A 20,714-nucleotide genomic window follows, 5' to 3' on the forward strand; every position below is an offset into this window, starting at 1 on the left:
GGAATGAGTTACCAAACTAAAAATACTAATTTACTGATAAATTAAAACAGCACTTTGGTGGAAACATAAGGGGCCGTATTTTGCGACCCCTATGAGTGCGTACGAGGTGTGTACGCACCCATAGGGGCTGCGCAAGTTCTGGGTTTAGGCATGCGAAGCACATGCGCTAAAACCCGGAACTTGCGCTCTGTCTTCTTGACAGATCCTCCACATCAATGGGAGAAGGGCCTCTGTGGGTGGAGAGTTGCACTATTTGCGTAAGGCCTGCTTTTACCAGCATAAGAGTTTTAAAAAATAGAAAAATAACATTTTATCACTCATTTATACATTAAAGAACCCTGTCCAATAAGGTAAGTTTATTTTTAGCCCCGCTAGAACTTATTTAAACATTTCAAAAAATTGTTTAAAATATTTAAATGGCATTTTAATTCATTTGAAATATAATTTTTTTTTATTTCATGTGTTCAAGTATTTTTTTAAGTGATCCCCATTCATACTTATGGGGTTTCCATATGTACGGAACTCCCATAAGTATGAATGGGGATTCTCTTTTATTGGTTGGGCCGGCCCACGTGATCCCAGGGGCGCTTGGGAACCACATACGCCCCTGGGATATGTGGGCCTCTGCCCGCGCATACCCGGAGAGGATCGCTAGTCTTCATACCTCCCGGGCCACCAGGTAAGTTCGTCGATTTTTTTTTTACAGGTCAGAGGCATCCTCCCGTGGGAAACCTCTGATCGCAAATTTTGGGCCAAGGAATTCTTACAGATGCTTCCAAAGGAAACATTTTGAAAATGTAATGAACTAATCAGTTATTAGGTTTAAAGTCCTTTGAGCCCCTCTATCCACCCACAAAAGACTCTCTGAGTGGTAACTGCAAAATACACTGTTGCTAGCTCATTTTACTAAGAGTTCAAGTCCCTCAGGAGACATGAAAATTGTCTACTTTCTGAGGATCAAACAGTTAGATAAAGACCATCAATAGCCATGCAATGGAACCTCTGGTCCACCTCTTAAGGCACAGAAAACTGTCTTGGGATATTTCAAACTCAGGTACAATTAGAGGTTGAAATACAAGCCTGGAAATTGTGAGCAATGTTACTGGACAAAATAAATACATTTTATTTTGTTCTTGGGATGTGGGAAACGTTGGCATGGCCACATTTATTGCTCATTCCTAGTTGCCCAGAGAGAAGGTGGTGGTTGGCCTTTTCCTTGAACCGCTGCAATCCTGGTGGTGATGGTACTTCCACAATGGTGTGAACAGCAAGAAAAATTGAATATCAGCATGTTAAGTGTTTGTACAGTAATAGTGATTACTGTAATGCCGAGCCTTTAAGGCCCAATTTTAACCTTGCCCACACAATGGGAACAGGGCCAGCAGGAGATTAAAATAGTAGAGTACGTAGCGCTGCGTTCCCGTCTGTCACCATTTTAACCATGCAGTTTTCGGAGTTGGCCCAGGCAGGCGGGGTCGTCATGAATACATATAATTTGGGATCCCATGATGTAATTAGGACCCCAACGCCATTTTAACTCGAAATTGCAGAAATCCCACCTGTCTGTAAAACCTCGTAGGATTGATCTCTCAGAACCAATGAAGCAGTTTTAAAAAGGCAGTCACCTGCAAGAACTGCATCACATGATCTTTGTGCTATTTGGATTGCCAGAAGAGTTCCAGCTTCCGGATCACTTCTTTCTCACTCTCCATCCTTCCCCATTACCCTCAATAAGTTTTATCAGCTTATAATGGGTGCTATTATTGCTAGTTGTATTTGGATGGGGGAACAGTTGAAAGAAAAGGAGCAGCAGCAGCAGCCTCAGCAACCAACAGCAGAATGTATTAGAAGACAGCACGTAAGGGGGCTGCTCGTAGAAGGCCATACCCAGCACCAGTGTGCAGGCAAAGAATCACTTTCTTGGATCTATCTGAAGAACAGTGCATCAGGAGGCTGTACTTCTCCAGGCAGGCTGTCACAGACCTCTTCAGCCTCCTACAACAGGACATGCTGCCTGTTGGACCAGGCAGTCATGCTTTGCCAGTTGCAGTCAAAGTTGCCACAGCCCTTGGCTTCTTTGCCACTGGCTCCTTCCGGTCTACTACAGGGGACATCACCTGCATCTCCCAGTCTGCAGTATACAGCGGCATTAAGCAGGTCACCAACACCCTGTTCACCAGGGACAAACAGTTCTCAATCAGCACGATAGCACTCAGGGATTTGGAGCAGTAGCTGGCTTCCCTCGCATCCATGGTGTCATGGACTGCACACATGTTGCCATCAGGGCACCAGAACACTAGCCAGCAGCATTTGTGAATATAAACGGATACCACTCCATTAATGTCTAGGTAGTATCTGGTCACAGAAACAGGATCATGCAGGTTTGTGCAAGGCACCCAGGCAGCTGTCACAATGCATTTATCTGGTGATAGTCTACCATTCCAATGTTAAACCTTTCTAGAACGTGGCAGGGTAGCTGCTGGGGGACAAGAAATATCCCCTATACACGTGGCTCATGTCACCCCTCCGCAACCCCACCAGACTGAGCAATACAAGTATAATCAAAGCCAGGGACCACCAGGATCATTATTGAGCACACCATAGGGATGCTGAAGCAGAGGTTCAGGTATCTCGACAGATTGGGGGGGGGGGGGGGGGGGGCTCTCTACAATATGCCCCATGAAGAGTCTACTGTATTGTACTGCTGTGCTGCATGATGCACAAGGTCGCTAGACATAGCAATGCAGGGTCTTGGCCCAACATTTGCTGCTCCAATGATTCGACCAAGTGTTGAGCTTTAGACCCATGACTCGGCACCATTTTTCTACACACCTAACTGTGAGGCACCTCAGGACTTTTTTTTAAATGTTAGAGGCATTTATGCTTTTCTTTTGTTATTCTTTGAAATTATTTTGTTTATGCTAGTAATACTATGAATAAGATGTTGGAATGCGGGCATATGTTTCCATGGAGAATTTAAATATTCTCTGAAACTTGGTTGGGTCATAGTAATGGGTCTGAAGTGCAGATGATAGGGTACAAGGAATTCCGAAGAGATAGGTTGGTGCAAAATAGGAAGAGGTATAGCTTTATTTGTGAAAGAGAACATAATTGCAATAGAGAGGGAAGGTACTGGTCAACAGAATGGAATTGAAACAGTTTGGGTGCAGCTGAATCATAGGGGGGGAATTTTCCCAGCCCTGGGGAGGCGGGTCTGCCGGGAAAATGGCAAAAGCTGGGCGTGGGTACCGAACCCACTCCCACCCCACCTCCATGGCATCTTCCCAGGAGGCGGGTCCCCGAGTCGCGCAGGGACCCGTCTCCTCAAGGCGGGAAGGGGATTAGAGCCAATTAACTGCCTGTTAACAGGCAGTTTTGAGGCTTTTCCCCATTTTACGCCTGCAATTGCGGGCTTCTCAATGGCTGCGAACCTCGCCAGGGTCAGCGAGGTGAGCAGTGGGTCTGCGGGGCTGAGAGAGGTCGAAATGTCAGCTGTAGAGGTGAGTAATGGGTGCAAGTGTGGACAGGTAAGTATGAGAGGCGAGTGTAAAGTGATGGAAAAAGTTTCCTTACCTTTGCTTCTTTCTACAGGCTTCAACCTTTGAGGATCCAGAGGTGCCTCATCTCAACGGCAGAGATGACAGAATGGCTGCTGCATTCTCACATGCAGCAGCCCTCTGCTTTCTGCTGAGGAGAGGTGTCTTGGTGAGCCTGTGTGCAAGGACTCACCTTAAAACAGAGATTGTCAGTGTTTGACAGCTTCTCAAAGCCCGGTAAGCCCGCGGGTTGGTCAGACGTCGGTGGGGGCGGGACCGAAACCTGGAAACTAAAAGTCCCGACTCCAGCACGTCTCCATTGAGAAAATCCAGCCCATAGGGTTGATCCAAACTTGATCCTTGGCCTTTGTTACAGGCTTCCACAGCAACAAGTGGAACAAGACTGAGAACTATGATCAAATTTTAAAAGCAGATGAACAGGGTGGTGTTCTCATGCAGGATTTAACTATCCGTCTGATACTGCACAACCAAGTTCAGAGGCAAAAAATGAATTATTTCTGATGCTTCCTTATTAATCTGGTTAGGGAGAGTACTAGTGAGGGCAATTTATTTGATTCAATACAACCTAGGAATTTAAAATGATATTTGGTCTCCATGTGGGGCCGAACATCTAGGAAATAGTGATTACTACATTGTTGGATTTCAGCAGGCAGCGCAAGGAGCGCACGTCAACCCAAGCACCCCACCCACCCACCCCTTCAACCACCATCTGCCCCACCTGTGACAGAGACTGTAGGTCCCGAATTGGACTCATCAGTCACCTGCGAACTCATTTTTAAAGTGGAAGCAAGTCATCCTCGGTTCCGAGGGACTGCCTAAGAAGAAGATTAGTACCTGATTTTCATGTGCGAGGGAAAGTTTGGGGAAAGTACATTGGGGTATATTATAATGTGAGAAAAACTGCAATACGGAGGAAAATGGAGTTTGTTTATGCTGATGGTCAAGGATGTCCAAGTTTGCAGACGACACAAAGCTGGGTGGGCGTGTGTGCTGTGAGGAGGATGCCGAGAAACTCCAGTATGATTTGGACAGGTTGGGTGATTGGGCAGAAGCATGGCAGATGCAATATAATGTGGATAAATGCGAGGTTATCCACTTTGGTGTCAAAAACAAGGCGGCAGATTATTATCTGAATGGCAATAGATTGGGAGAAGGGGAAGTGCAACGAGACCGGGGCGTCCTTGTGCACCAGTCACTGAAGGTAAGCATGCAGGTGCAGCAGGCGGTTAAGAAGGCAAATGGTATGTTGGTCTTCGTAGCGAGAGGGTTTGAGTACAGGAACAAGGATGTCTTGCTGCAGTTGTGGTCGCCTTATTTGAGGAAGGATGTTCTTGCCATGGAAGGAGTGCAGCGAAGATTCACCAGGCTGATACCTGGGATGGCAGGAATGACGTATGAGGAGAGATTGGGTCGATTGGGCTTGTACTCGCTGGAGTTTAGAAGAATGAGAGGGGATCTCATTGAAACTTATAAAATTCTAACAGGACTAGACACAGGAAGGATGTTCCCAATGGTCGGGGAGTCCAGAACCAGGGGTCACAGTCTAAGGATAAGGGGTAAGCCATTTAGGACAGAGATGAGGAGGAATTTCTTCACCCAGAGAGTGGTGAACCTGTGGAATTCTCTACCAAAGAAGGCAGTAGAGGCCAATTCATTAAATATATTCAAGAAAGATTTAGATATATTTCTTAAGGCTAAAGGGATCAAGGGATATGGAGAGAAGGCAGGAACAGGGTACTGAATTTGGATGATCAGCCATGATCTCATTGAATGGCGGAGCAGGCTCAAGGGGCCGAATGGCCTACTCCTGCTCCTATCTTCTATGTTTTTATGTTTCTATGTTTTATATATGCCTAAGATATTAAGGAGGATTCAAAGCAAGGCAACCCTAATAGGCTAAACAGGGAGGTTTTATAGAGGAATTAATCTAAAAAGAAGTATTTTGCTAATTATAATATTAAATATAATAGATACAATTGTCAAAATTGTAGGGACAAGTATAAAACACAGTTGAGGATAACGAAGGCCAGCATAAGAAAGAGGGATAGTGGTAGAACTGTAGTAGTAATAGCAAAGTTATTTTTAGTTATGATAGAAATCAGCAAATAAAAACATTGGTCCTTTGACAGATTTATCCAGGTAGATTAGGTACGAGCATAAAGATATGGCTAATGAGATAGATAGATATGTTCCATTGGTTTTCCTTCCTGAGGCTTTCTATTCTATCGCACATAATTTGATTCAACCTGCATTAGGCCATGTAAGCTACTACTAGAGTTACCAGGCATGGCTCCTAGCTGGTCTACAGATTTTAAAGTCCCTCTCAGACACAGAGTGCTGACAAACCTTATCCAATAGCAATAATAGCCAAATTTAACCAGTTATTATAACAATGTTAAACCAAAAATGAGTAAATTAGTGGCCAATCAGCTCAAATATCAAAATAATAATTAACTTGATTGAGTTAAATGTAAAAATACAAATAAAGCAAGACTTTATTTCAGACATAGTGCAGTACTGTTCTTGTATAAATCTGAGCTCCTGCAGATAACAGGAAAAAAAGAATGGAATGTTCATTCAAATGAAAAGACTTATACAGGGAACTTTGGCTTATCCGGAAGTTGTATGTCCGGAAACCTCGATCTAACGGCAGAAATCAACAGCCGTTTTGGTTAGGTTTTTTTTCTTCTCCCAGCATTTTTTTAATTTTTTTATAAACAGTTAGGCTCTGGAAAGCGTCTCTGTAGCTTAGCAACAGCTTCAGAGACGCTTCCAAGGTACGGGCTGAGTGTTTACAAGCTGTTGCTAAGCAACAGTGTTTGTTGTCAGATACGGAGTCCGTATCCTTCAACATTAGCGCTGGTCTATCCGGAAGTTTTGATAGATCGGCAGCAGCTCGGTCCCGTCGGTGCTGGATATCGTGAAGTTTCCTGTATACAGCATTGGACTGGAGCAAGTAATATAACATTAGAAATATCTTAAAGGGACATTCTCCCCGTGATACACCTTTGGTATACTGCTTTGGTATGTGAAGGATAATGAAAGAACATTTTAAACAATTTCCTGTCACTCACTGTTCTGGGGTCTGAGGAGGACGACTGGAGACAAGACTACGGCATTCGTCCGGCGCCGCTGAGGCCTGTGCTTTATCGGTGGTTGATCCTCCTTCAGCTCTGCAATCAGCCAAATTCAAATTACTATACAAAAATACAAAACCAAGTTTCCAACCATTCAATTTTCTATTTATATAGACTAAATTTTGTCAAATCATTTTTATAAGGTATAATTTTTTTAATGTTCTATCTATAATCAAAATGCAGGTTGTGAAATATAATCTATCTGAAACTTCAGCTAACTGATTAACAAGCTGTCAGATTTTGAAAGGTGGATTTAACTGACTATCGATTATTAAAGGGGAAGGAAAGTCTAGGTGGAGTACCGTTAACATTGAAGAAAACATATTCATAAAAATATTTGTTGACTTTTATCATGAATCTTACCATTCATGTAGAAATGACTCATGAGATAACACTGAGCGGCCAGCTGGTGGCGCCGTCCAAGGAAAGTATAAATACTCGGGCGTGGGCCCAGCTTGCTCAGGACGTTTTTGTAACCAGGAACTAGTGATGTAACTAGAACTCATGGTTGTGAAACAGTTGATTAAAGCCTTGTTTTATAATCAAACCAAGTGTTTAGTAGTTTTCTTACGTCAACTTTTTTAATCATTGAAGGGAACCATAACCCTTTTATCCATGTTTTTCTAGAAGCACAGGAATAGATCACCCTGAATCAGGATGCAATTCTGCTGTAGTGCACACTGCACGCGCCTAATGAGGCTGAAGGCAGGACCTCGGCAAACTCGTTAGGATACTACTGGCAAGCTACGGGTGCCTCCGTGACCTGAGATAGCTCACTGGTCACAGAGGAGGAGCGAATTCAGCCTGCTGAGAGCCTCAAGAGAGTCCCGGGAGGGGGGCAGGGGGCATAATTGAGATGGGGACGAGCTGTGACCGGCAGCGGCCTGCCATTGTAACATGAAACCGTGGGGTGTGCTCCTGCTCCTCATGGCTCCACACTAAGGTAAGTAACAAAAGCTTGAAACTTACCTTTTGGATGGCAGCCTCCAACAGTCCCTTTAGTGACCACTGGTTTGGCTGCTGTGCACCTGCGATCAGTCTCCTCGAATTTCACAAAGGATCCTGAAACAGCGGTTAGACCCCTAATTTGCATAAGCCAAGCCACATGGAGTAGTGGATGTGGATTTTCAAAAAGCATTTGATAAGGTGCCACACGAGAGTTTTTTACACAAAATTAGGGCTCATGGGATTGGGGGTAATATATTAGCATGGAGTGAGGATTGGTTAACGGACAGAAAACAGAGAGCAGGAATAAACGGGTCATTTAGGACTGAGATGAAGAGAAATTTCTTCACTCAAAAGATTGTGAACCTTTGGAAAACTCTACCCCAAAGGGCTGTGGATGCTCAGTTGTTGAGTATATTCAAGACAAAGATCGCTAGATATGGGGATAGGTGAAGTTCAGGTAGAAGATTAGCCATAATCTTACTGGCCCTGAATTTCCAATCGGAGGATTCCTGCGGGAGGGTGCCTCCGATCAGCAAAAAATCTACGAACCTACCTGCTGGTCCCAGAGATACGGAGGCTTCTGATCCTGGGCCTCTCCTCTTGGAAATGTGCAGAGGCCTACGTATCCCAGGGACACATACGGTTCGTATGCACGGAGCTGTCAAAAGTACGGGGATGACTACAAAAATGCACAAACACACTGAAATCAATAAAGAAAAACCATTACAGATATAAAATTAATTAAAATGGCATTTCATTAATATGTTAAACAAAAATTTAATTTTTTGAAAATGTTTTAATGGGGTTTAATATAAACTAACTTAATTGGACAAGGTTTCTAATTTATAAGCGAGTGATAAAATCTTATTTTTCTATTTTTTTAAACTCTTATGCTGGTAAAAGTAGGCCATACGCCTGCTTTTACCAGCCGTAAGAATTCTATGGCCTTTCAGCGGGTGGCAGTTGAGCAAATAGCGCTACTCTCCACCCGCAGAGGCACTTTTCTTGGGCATGTGTTGGATCTGTCAAGAGAATTCTTGACAGATCGCAAGTTCTGGGTTTCAGCGCATGCACTCCGCATGCCTAAACCCGGAACCTGCGCGGCCCCTATGGCACGTACCCACCTCGTACGCACCCATGGGGTCGAAAAATATAGGCCAATGAATGGTGGAACAGGCTCAAAGAGCTGAACGCCTACTCCTGCTCCTATTTCTTATGTTCTTAAAATCAAGAAGCAATTTTTCACACAAAGTGTAGCGGAATCTGGAGCTCGCTTCCCCTAAAAGGCTCTGGAGGTTGGGTCAATTGAAATTTTCATGACTGAGACTGATAGATGTTTATTAGGTAAAGAAATCAAGGGATATGAAACAACAGCTGGTAAAAGGACAAATGACAACAACGACGTGTATTTATATAGCACCTTTAACATAGTAAAATATCCCAATGCACTGCACAAGAGCGATTATTAGATACAAATTTGACACCAAGCCACATAAGGAGATATTAGGACAGATGACCGAAAGCTTGGACAAAAAGGTAGGTTTTAAGGAGGAGAGGTGGGGAGGTTTAGGGAGGGAGTTCCAGAGCTTAGGGCCCAGGCAGCTGAAGGCGTGGCCGCCAACAGTGGAGTGATTTAAATCAGGGATGCAAGAGAGGCCAGAAGTGGAGAGCGCAGAGATCTCGAAGGCTTGCAGAGCTGGTGGAGGCTACAGAGATGGGATGGGGAGGGGCGAGGCCATGGAGGGATTTGAAAACAAGATGAGATTTTTAAAATTGAGGTATTGCTGGACTGGGAGTCAATGTAGGTCAGCGAGCACATGGGTGATGGGTGAACAGGACTTGGTTCGAGTTAGGATACGGGCAACAGAGTTTGGATGAACTCAAGTTTATGTAGGATGGAGGCTGGCCAGGAGAGCATTGGAATAGTCAAGTTTAGAGGTAACGAAGGCATGGATGAGGGTTTCAGCAGATGATGAGCTGAGGCAGGGGCAGAGTCGGGCAATGTTACAGTGGTGGAAGTAAGTGGTCATGGTGATGGAGCAGATATGTAATCGGATATGTGGTCGGAAGCTCATCTCAGTGTCAAATAAGACACTAAGGTTGCGAGCAGTTTGGTTCAGCCTCAGACCAGTTGCCAGGGAGAGGAATGCAGTCAGTGGCAAGGGGATGGGGTTTGTTGCAGGGACCGAAGACAATGGCTTCGGTCTTCTCAATATTTGACTGGAGGAAATTTCTGCTCATCCACTACTAGATGTCGCATATGCAGTGTGCAAATCAAAGACAGTGGAGGGGTCAACAGAGCTGGTGGTGAGGTAGAGATGGGTGTCGTCAGCGTACATGTGGAACCTGACTTTGTGTTTGCAGATGATGTATCAGAGAGGCAGCATCTAGATGAGAACTAGGAGGGGGCCAAGGATAGATCCTTGGTAGACTCCAGAGGTAACGGTGTGGGAGCAGGAAGAGACACCACTGCAGGTGATTCTCTGGCTGTGACCGAATAGATAAAAATGGAACCAGGAAAGGGTAGACCCACCCAGCTGGACGATGGAGGAGAGGGGTTGGAGGAGGATAGTGTGGTCAACCGTGCCAAAGGCTGCAGACATGTCGAGAAGGAGGAAAAGGAATAGTTTACCACGGTCAGTCACATAGGATGTCATCTGTGACTTTGATAAGGGTCGTTTCAGTACAGTGGCATGGGTGGAAATCCGATTGGAGGAATTTAAACATGGAGTTACAGGAAAGATGGGCACGGATTTGGGAGGCGTCAACATGTTCAAGGATTTTGGAGAGGAAAGGGAGTTTGGAGATGGGGCAGTTGTTTGCAAGGACAGAGGGGTCAAGGCTGGATTTTTTGAGAGGGGTGATGACAGCAGATTTGATGGGGAGGGGGACAGTACCTGAGGAGAGGGAACCATTAACAATATCAGCTAATGGGAGCCAGGAAAGGAACATAGGTAGTCAGCAGTTTGGTGGGAATAGGGTAGAGTGAGCAGGAGGTGGGTCTCATGGACAAGATGCACTCGTAGAAGGCATGAGTGGAGATGAAGAGAAAGATGCAAGTTCAGGGCTAGGGCAGGGAAAGTTTGGCCTGGTGGGCTAGCGGAAGGGAGGGATGCGGCAAAGGCAGCTGAACGGATGGTCTCAGTTTTACTGACAGAGAAGTCCATAGCTCCTCGCACTTGTTGAAAGTAAGGGTGGAGGAGGCAGGGGAGAGGGGTTGAAGAAGATGGTTTGTAGTGGAGAAGAGAAGCTGGGATTATCTTTGTATTCCAGGATGATCCTGGAGTAGTGAGCAATTTCGGCAGAGGAGAGCAGGACCTGGTAGTGTTTTATATGGTCCAGCCAGAGCAGGCACATGAATGGTTAAACCAGTTATCTACCATAGACGTTCAAGTCTACGACCCTTGGACTTAAGGAAGTGGAGATGAAGACTAGACAGTTGGGCATTTGAAAGTGCAGTTATAAGTGACTTGGGGAAGAGTTTTTCCCGGGTGGACACAGAAGGAAGTGGGGTTGGGAGGGGGAAGGGGGACGTGGGTGCAGAGCGATACAAGGAAGTAATCAGAGATAGCTTTATCTGTGACTGACACGATGGGAATGGCGAGGACACGTGAGATGTCGAGGTCGAGAGGGTGGGCGGGAATATGGGTAGGGGAGTTAATATGGAGGGAGAGATTTAGGGAGGATAGCGGGGCAGTGAACTCAGAGGAGTTGACACGGAAGTTGAAATCATCGAGAATGAGAAGTCGCTCGGTGCAGAGGCTGAGGGAGAAATGCAGTGAAGATATCTCGGCTTGGTGCTTGGATGGGCAGTAGAGAACAAAGATTTTAAATGAGGCGAGGGGGTGGAACAAGGTGAGATGCTCAAAGAAGGTGCCAGAGGAGTGGGGGTCAGACTAAGGGATAAGGGCTACACTGCCACCACAACGGTTTGGGTGGAACAAGTGGTGGAAGATGTCGCCAGGCAGGGAAGCTTCAGTAAGGGGGAAGGTGTCATCACCCCTCAGCCTGGTTTCCGTCAAAGCCATGATCTCGATGCAATCATGCACAATAAGCTCATGGATGGCAAGGGCCTTGTTCACAAGCGAATGGACATTCTGGAGGGAGATGCGGAGAGGGGCAGTGATAGCTGATCCGCTAGGAGTGTCCACAAGCTACAGATCAACCATGATCTAAATGAATGATGGAACAAGCTTGAGGGGCTAAATGGCCTACTCCTGTTCCTGTGTTTCAACGGTCCATAATTCTCCACAACGGCGTTATTGGCGACGAACACCCTAAGTTAGACCATTGTGTTCCCTGATCCTCCAGTGACAAATTTACGTCAAAATTTGCTGGTGAACTGATTTGAATACGCCTTTGTGAGCGTAGCAGCGAATTAGAAGCAGTGCAGCCAATGGCCAATGTATTGATCCAGCCGATTTTATAGCTTGTAAATAATTCTGATTGCATCGAGTTTCCAAAAGTCCTGATTTATTAATATTCCGATAGATTACAGATTATGGTTTGTAAAGGTGCTTACTAGTGGCAGATTGTAATATTTACTTCTTCTCAAGTTTAGTTACCTAACTTACCTCAAAGATTTTTGAGGTTCGTTTAATTCTTTAAGGTAAAACCCATTTCGGGGCCATGTGTAACAGAACGTATAGATACACTAATGCTTATTATGATGGGAATGATTACGATGCCAAATTATGCATCTCAATAAGGGTGCTTTGATCGATGACTTATCAGCTCCTAAACTGAACTCTATGCTCCTGCAGACAAAAGTGCTAACTGTGATTGGATTTAGGAGAATGGGTCTGGGGATTCTCTTCGGATTTATCTTGTGTGTACCGCATGGATAATGAGGCATAAAAAGCAGCTATCTTGAATAAATAAATAAATCATGCTGCTGCCAGGGCTCCAGTGCCATTATTTTTCAGTCTAAGTGGCAGCGACGTGAACACTGGCTTAAATGCAGCAATTCACAATTGCCTCTGATTTTAATAGGGCAGAACAGCCCAAAAGTCCCCAGAAATTATGAAGTAATGATATAGATCAATCTTGCCACAATTTCCTGGAACTTAGTATAATGGCATATGCCATAGGTGCGACATCATTATTGCGCAGGTTTTCAGCAAATTTCGGATCTATATTTCAATGAGCACAATGCCAATTTCAGGCAGGTGCTCTGGGCGATGATAGGGCACTCTAACCAATATGGCATGCGGAGCACTTCCTGCACAGAATGAGCGCACGCACACCACACGCCACAGTGGGTCCTGCAGCACCCATTTTCCGCCCGTCAAAAGAGGCTCTTCGCAATCGAATTTCTAGGCCACAGTGGGATAATGTAAATTAGTTGTGCACGTGGAGTCAGTGAGAGTGATAATAATGATGCACTGCGCAACTGACACTTCTCTCTCTTAAAAACAAAAATTGTTAAGCACTTCTTCATTATGCAGTGCCCATTTCAAATTATAACTTTACTATTAGTCACAAACATACATAGTCATAAAAAAGCTTCAATTCTGTTGAAGCCATAACAGTCACATACCTTTTGCTGACTGACACTTTCTTTTCTTCAGTGTCTTCAGGTTTCTTACCAGGTGTCATCTTGTCTGCACTATCAAGGAGAGCGCTTAGTGCCACCCTTCTAAAAACATTCCCATGAGCCTCTTTGACGAATTGAACAAGTTGACGAATGTCGCAATAAAGCCCCTAAAGAAAATGTATATAAACGCTTTCTATATCAATATGCTGAGGATTCACTATTGTAAAATGGACTGAATGCAGTCACCCATTTTTGTTTAGGTTTAGGATTATATTTGTTTGAAATAAAAATTACTAAACCCCTGTAAAGGGCTTGTGATACAAAAATGATTTAATCGTACTTGTTTTTAGTTAATGTTCAGTCATGATAGTTAAAAGTTCCATTCTGCTGGAAAAAATCTTATTATATCCTGTAACTATTTTTTTCCTGTGTACATAATATATAAATAAAACCAAAGAACAAATGATCGATGCCACAGGTAAGTCATAAGGTTGCAATCTAATCATTTGGCTAAAATGACTGAACCCCCAATTTATTTTTCTAAAACACAAATGGAATTCGCTAACTTTTAGGGGAAATATTGGGGCGCTAATTTTAGTGCCCTGAAAAGGTTAGCGCCCCCGCGGCCGATTTTCCCAGGTAGCGCCGAGGGTGAGGAGGGGCGCTACTGGAAGCGCCCCGCGTCCCTCTTGGGGCGCTGCGAGCCAATATCGCACTGCGGAACTGCAGGCCTTCCTCCCCTTATTAAAGGGGCGGGGCCTGGCGCAGGGCATCCCGGCGCCCAGCTGGGCCACCAGAGGTCGGGAGTGCCGGCAAATGAGCCCGGTACTCAAGAGGAGTACTGGGCTCACGGAGAGCAGTCGGCACCCCGCGAAGGGGGGGGCTTCACGGGGGCCGGGAACAGCAACGGGGGCAGGTGCTGGCAGGCGGCCAGCAACAAAAATGGCCGCCCACCACCTCCCCTTTAACTAGCGCCGCCCCGACCGCAGGTAAGCCTCCCTGACCCCAGTGGACATAGCGTCCGGTGGTAAGTGGGGGGGGCGCCACCCAGTATTACAGCCGGGGCGCTGCGCATGGCAGCGCCACACGGCGCTAATGATTAGTGCGCAGCGCCCAGGCACCAGTTGATTTGTGCCACGTTAGGGCGCTAACAGGAGGCGCAAATCAACCGAATTTAGCCCCCTTAAATTTTACCCTTTTCACCTGTTGCTTTCCATGTAGTGATAACCCCCTTTCTATCCGAGGAGATTATGCAACTGAAATCAGTTTAAGATTCAGAATAGGTATGGTTAAATAATTTTACTTTTGATACTCTAGGAGTTTTACCATACAACAGATTATGCTATAAATGAACAGTTCCTACATCAGTTCACTATACTTTCTCTTGATTCTCGGTAAACCAGTAAAAAGGTTAAGGACCTTGTTAATCTAATTTATAAGAAGAAGCTTCTCTTGGAACTTAATTTCCATGCAAATATTATTATAAAGGTGACATACCATGAAGACAATTATCAGTCACAACAAATTGGCTTCCAAAAGAGATTCTTACCAGATTCTCAGCACTGTGTAATTCATGTGTAGTGGATGCACATCGTGTGATCAGAGGCTTGAACATGCAGCTCACAATAATTGCTTCCATACTCCGTGCAACTGATTTACTGTCACCAGTGGTAAAATTATTTCCAAATCCAGCCTTGTCTAAATGTATAGAAAATACAAATGAATACTGTACTTACTAAGGCCCATGTTCACATCCTTCTGCTCTTTTTCACCAATTATGAACAATTTTCTTTCACCTGTCCTTAATCCTCTTAAACCTATCTTACTCCCACTGGTCTACAAATCATTTACTATCCTTATTGTGAGGTGCTGGCTGCACATCAATTAACATGGTAATTTCCAAATAATAGCTGTTTTTTGTTATGAAGTTTCAATTGTTGTGACTCAATAGCCAACTCCTAAATGTAGATTTTTTTACAATACCATTATTGAATTGTGCTTGCAGCTAATTGAAACAACTGTTTTTACCGCAGAAGATTAACTTCTACGATTTTAACTCATTCCCACTCAATTTTTAAAAATTTTACTTCCCACACTATCCAATTTCCTCTCTTCCTTAAGTGTCAGCTGTGGCTCAGTGGGTAGCACTTCTGAGTCACGTGGTTGTGGGTTCAAGTCCCACTCCGGAGACTTGATCATGAAATATAGGCCGACACTTCAGTGCATTACTGAGAGAGTGTGCTGCACTGTCGGAGGTGCCACCTTTCTGAAGAGAAAAATAGCAATTTGGGCAAAATCAAGCAGTGTGTGTCAGGAAGGGAAAGAAAGTTTAACAAAGGTAATAGGGCATTAGTGACTAAGGTTACATCAGGGAAAATAATATCTTAAAATTAAAGGCGCTATATCTGAATGCACAAAGCATTTACATAGATACATAGATACATAGAAGATAGGAGCAGGAGTAGGCCATTCGGCCCTTCGTGCCTGCTCCGCCATTTAATGAGATCATGGCTGATCCTTTAATTCAGTATCCCGTCCCCGCCTTCTCTCCGTAACCCTTAACCCCTTTTGCCCGTAGAAATATATCTAATTCCCTCTTAAATATATTTAATGAGCTGGCATACACTGCCCTCTGTGGCAATGAGTTCCACAGGTTCACCACTCTCTGAGTGAAGAAATTCCCCCTCATCTCTGTCCTAAATGGTTTAGCCCTTATCCTTAAATTATGTCCTCTAGTTCTGTTCTCACCCGCCAAGGGAAACATTCCTTCTGCATCCAGTCTGTCTAGACCTGTCAGAATTTTATACACTTCTATGAGGTCCCCTCTCAATCTTCTAAACTCCAGTGTGTACATCCCTAAACTACATAGTCTCTCCTCATAGGTCATTCCCGCCATTCCTGGTATCAGCCTGGTGAATCGCCGCTGCACCCCCTCCATGGCAAGAACATCCTTCCTCAGATGAGGCGACCAAAACTGTACACAGTACTCGAGGTGTGGTCTCACCAGTGCCCTGTACAGCTGCAGCAAGGTATCCCTGTTCCTGTATTCTAACCCTTTTGCTATGAAGGCCAGCATACCGTTTGCCTTCTTGACCGCCTGTTGCACCTGCATGCTCGCCTTCAGTGACTGGTGTACAAGAACACCCAGGTCTCTCTGTACTTCCCCCTCTCCCAATCTATTGCCATTTAAATAATAATTTGCCCTCCCGTTCCTGCACCCAAGGTGGATAACTTCGCACTTGTCCACATTATAGTGCATCTGCCATTTATCCGCCCAATCGCCCAGTCTGTCCAAATCGCTCTGGAGCTTCCTGGTCTCTTCCTCTGAGCCCACCCCACCTCCTAGTTTAGTGTCGTCTGCAAATTTGGAAATGCTGCATCCGACTCCCTGATCCAGGTCATTAATGTAAATTGTGAACAGCTGGGGGCCCAGGACAGATCCCTGTGGTACCCCACTTGTTACTGCCTGCCATTCAGAAAATGAGCCGTTTATTCCAACTCTCTGTTTTCTATCTGACAGCCAGTTCCCTATCCACGCCAAAACTTTCCCCTTTATCCCATGAGCCTCAATTTTCCATGCTAATCTTTTATGTGGGACCTTATCGAAGGCCTTTTGGAAGTCCAGGTACACCACACCACATCACATTTGTAACAAGATAGATGAATTAATGGCACAAATAGAAATAAATGGGTTTCATCTCATAGCCATTACTGAGATGTAGTTGCAGGGCGACCAAGGTTGGGAACTAAATATTCCAGGCTACTTGATTTTTTAGAAAATATAAGCAAAATGGAAAAGCAGGGGGAGTAGCCCTGATAATAAAGGATAAGATAAAGACTGTAGTGAGAAAGGATCTTGGCCTAGATAATCAGGATGTAGAATCAGTATGGGTGGAGCTAAGAAATAGCAAAGGACAGAAAATACTGGTGGGAGTAGTTTATAGGCCCCCTAACAGTAGTTAGTGTTGGACAGAGTATAAATCAGCAAATTAAAGGAGCATGTAACGAGGGTAATGCAATAATCCTGGGGGACTTTAATCGTCATATAGACTGGGCAAACCAAATTGGCAAAAGTAGTTTGGAGGACGAGTTCATAGAATGCATTTGAGACAGTTTTCTAGAACAATATGTCCAGGAACCAACTAGGAAACAGGCTATTTTAGATCTAGTATTGTGTAATGAGACAGGGTTAATTAGTAATCTTATAGTAAAGGATGCTTTGGGGAAGAGCGATCATAATATGATAGAATTTCATATTGAGTTTGAGAGTGTAGTGGTTAAGTCCGAAACTAGGGACTTATATTTAAACAAAGTCAATTACGGAGGTAAGAGGGGCGAGTTGGCCAAGGTAGATTGGGAAATTAGATTAAAAGGATGTGACGATAGATAAACAATGGTGAACATTTAATGAAATTAATCATAATTCTCAATTCATCCTTGAGTAATAAAAACTCCACTGGAAAAGTGGTCCAACCGTGGCTAACTAGAGAAGTAAAGGAGAGTATTAGATTAAAAGAGGCTTGCAATGTTGTCAAAAAGAGTAGCAAGTCTGAGGAATAGGAGGGTTTAGAAATTAGCAAAGGATGACCAAAAAATTGATAAAGAATGAGAGTAAACTAGCAAGAAATATAAAAACAGATTGCAAGAGCTTCTACAAGTATGTAAAAAGAAAGAGATTAGCAAAAGTAAGCATGGGTCCCTGAGAGGCAGAGACAGAAGAAATTATAATGGGGAATAAGGAAATGGCAGAGACTTTAAACAAGTATTTTGTAGCTGTCTTCATCGTAAAAGACACAAAAAAGCAAAAATAGTGGGGAACCAAGGGTCTAATGAGAGTGAGGAACTTAAAGTAATTAATATTAGTAAAGAAAAAGTACTGGTAAAATGAATAGGACTAAAAGCCGACAAATCCCCTGGACCTGATGGCCTACATCCTAGGGTTTTCAAAGAGGTGGCTGCAGAGATAGTGGATGTATTGGTTTTGATCTTCTAGAATTCCCTAGATTCTAGAACGGTCCTCGTGGATTGGAACATAGCAAATGTAATCCCGCTACTCAAGAAAGGAGGGAGAGAGAAACCAGGGAACTAAAAGCTAGTTAGCCTGACATCAGTAGTAGGAAAAATACTTGAATCTATTATTAGGGACGTGGTAAAAGGGCACTTAGAAAATCATAGGCAGAGTCATCATGGTTTTAGGAAAGGGAAATCGTGTTTGACAAATCTATTAGAGGTTTTTTTTAGGTATAACTAGGAGAGCAGATAAGGGGGAACCAGTGGATGTAGTACATTTGAATTTTCAGAAGGCATTCGATAAGGTGCCACACAGGAGGTTATTACACAAGATTAGAACTCATGGGATTGGGAGTAATATTAGCTTGGATTGAGGATTGGTTAACGGACAGAAAACAGAGCATAGGAATAAATGGGTCATTTTTGGGTTGGCAGGTTGTAACTAGTGGGGTGCCACAAGGATCAGTGCTTGGGCCTCAGCTATTTACAATCTATTTCAAGGACTTAGATGAAGGGACCAAGTGTAATGTATCCAGGTTTGCTGATGATACAAAGCTAGGTGGGAAAGTAAGCTGTGAGGAGGATGCAAAAAGGCTACAAAGGAAAAGAGACAGGTTAAGTGAGTGGGTAAGAAGGTGGCAGACAATCATGTGGGGAAATGTGAAATTATCACTTTGGTAGAAAAAATAGAAAAGCAGAATATTTTTTAAATGATGAGAGACTAGTAAATGTTGAAATGCAGAGGAATTTAGGTGTCCTTGTACATGAATCACAGAAAGCAAACATGAAGGTACAGCAAGCAATTAGAAAGGCAAATGGTATGTTAGCCTTTATTGCAAAGGGGTTGGAGTATAAGGGTAAGGAAGTCTTGTTGCAATTATATAGGGTCTTGGTGAGACCACAGCTGGAGCACTGTGTACAGTTTTGGTCTCCTTAACTTATGAAGGACATACTTGCCAGAGAGAGGGTGCAACGAAGGTTTACTAGATTGATTCATGGGATGAGAGGGTTGTCCTATGAGGAGAGATGGAGTAGAATGGGCCTATATTCTCTGGGATTTAGAAGAATGAGAGGTGCTCTCATTGAAACGTATAAAATTCTTAGAAGGCTTCCAAAGATTCACAAACCTCTGAGTGAAGAAATTAGATGCCGAGAGCCTGTTTCCTCTGGTTGGAGAGTCTAGAACTAGGGGCCATAGTCTCAGGATAATGGGTCGGCCGTTTGGGACTGAGATGAGAAAAAATGTCTTCACTCAGAGGTTTGTGAATCTTTGGAATTCTCTACCCTAGAGGGCTGCGGATGCTCAGTCATTGAGTATATTCAAGATACAGACTGATAGATTTTTGGACACTAAGGAAATCAATGGATATGGGGATAGGGCAGGAAAGTGGAGTTGAGGTAGAAGATTAGCCATGATCTTACTGAATGGCGAAGCAGGCTCGAGTGGCCTTATGGCCAACTCCTGCTCCTATTTCTTTTGTTTTTATGTTCCTCCGCAGAAGCCATTCCCTAGTAGCTCAACAAAGTAGGTAATTTTCCTATGTGAGCCTAGATGGTGAATATTTGTAGGCTGTTCAACTATGGGAGCACCACAGCCAAGTTCAATCCTGTATTCACCTGACATCCAAAGACATGCACTTTTCATAGATCCACAGTGGTGTACATCACAGAAGGAGACCATTCGGCCTGTCATGTTTGTGCCGGCTCCTTACTAAACCAATCCAAAACTAATCCCACTCTCTTCCTCTGCTACAAATGTTTATCCAATTTTTCTTAAAAGATGCAATGGTTTCTGCCTCAACTACCCAATATAGAGCAGAAGCATTTACCTAGGACTAAGCATTTTAGGTGCCAACAACTCTGCATAAAGATTTTTTTTCTGACCCATCTCCTCACTCTCTTAGTGGCACTTTTAATTTGGTGACCCCATCACTTACTCCCCAGCTGGAGGAATTTGTATTTCCCTTTGACATTTTAAAAACCTTTCTTAAATTTCCTCCTAGCCATCTCTGCTGCAATGGAAATAGTCCTAATATTTCAAGTTGCTCTTCATAGCTATAATTTGCCATCCCTGAAATCATCTTGCTGGATGAAGACTCTATATGGCTCTATAATGCTGTTTCTTTTATGGGGCTCCCAAAACTGCACACAGTACACTAACTGTAGCTAAACCAATGTTTTGTGCAAATTTATTAATGTTTCTTTACTCTTGCCCCTATTTCTAAGATCCAAAATACTACGTATTAGCGTTTCTTTATGGCATTATCTGCAATCACATTTTCAGCAAATTATATACTTGAACCCCTAGATCTCTCTGTTCATCCACAACCTTCAGCTTCCTTCCATTGGGTGTATACTTCCTCGTCTTTCCTCCAAAAACCAAAAATGTATTAACTCACACTTATCCACACTAAATTGCAGCCGAAACCGGTTTGCCCTTTCCGCTAATCGTGACATCTTTTACAGTCCTCCCCAATGTTTGTCAAGCCCCCTACATTTGTTTCGTCAACATATTTTGAGTTTGTG

General features: G+C 43.9%; 1 protein-coding gene across 1 annotated transcript in view; it reads right to left on the reverse strand.

Annotated features, from left to right (window-relative positions):
* unc80 (unc-80 homolog (C. elegans)) overlaps positions 1–20,714 on the reverse strand; it is a 378,796-nt gene that overhangs the window by 287,110 nt on the left and 70,972 nt on the right. Inside the window, exons 16-18 of the mRNA XM_085984208.1 lie at positions 14,728–14,876; positions 13,182–13,345; positions 6,632–6,730 (exon numbers count right to left, since the gene is read on the reverse strand). Coding sequence (XP_085840334.1) covers positions 6,632–6,730; positions 13,182–13,345; positions 14,728–14,876 — 412 coding nt within the window. The remainder of the gene's footprint in view (positions 1–6,631; positions 6,731–13,181; positions 13,346–14,727; positions 14,877–20,714) is intronic.

This window comes from Somniosus microcephalus, chromosome 4, assembly GCF_052327205.1.
Source record: "Somniosus microcephalus isolate GS21.2 chromosome 4, FLI_Smic_1.0, whole genome shotgun sequence".
NCBI lineage: Eukaryota > Metazoa > Chordata > Chondrichthyes > Squaliformes > Somniosidae > Somniosus > Somniosus microcephalus.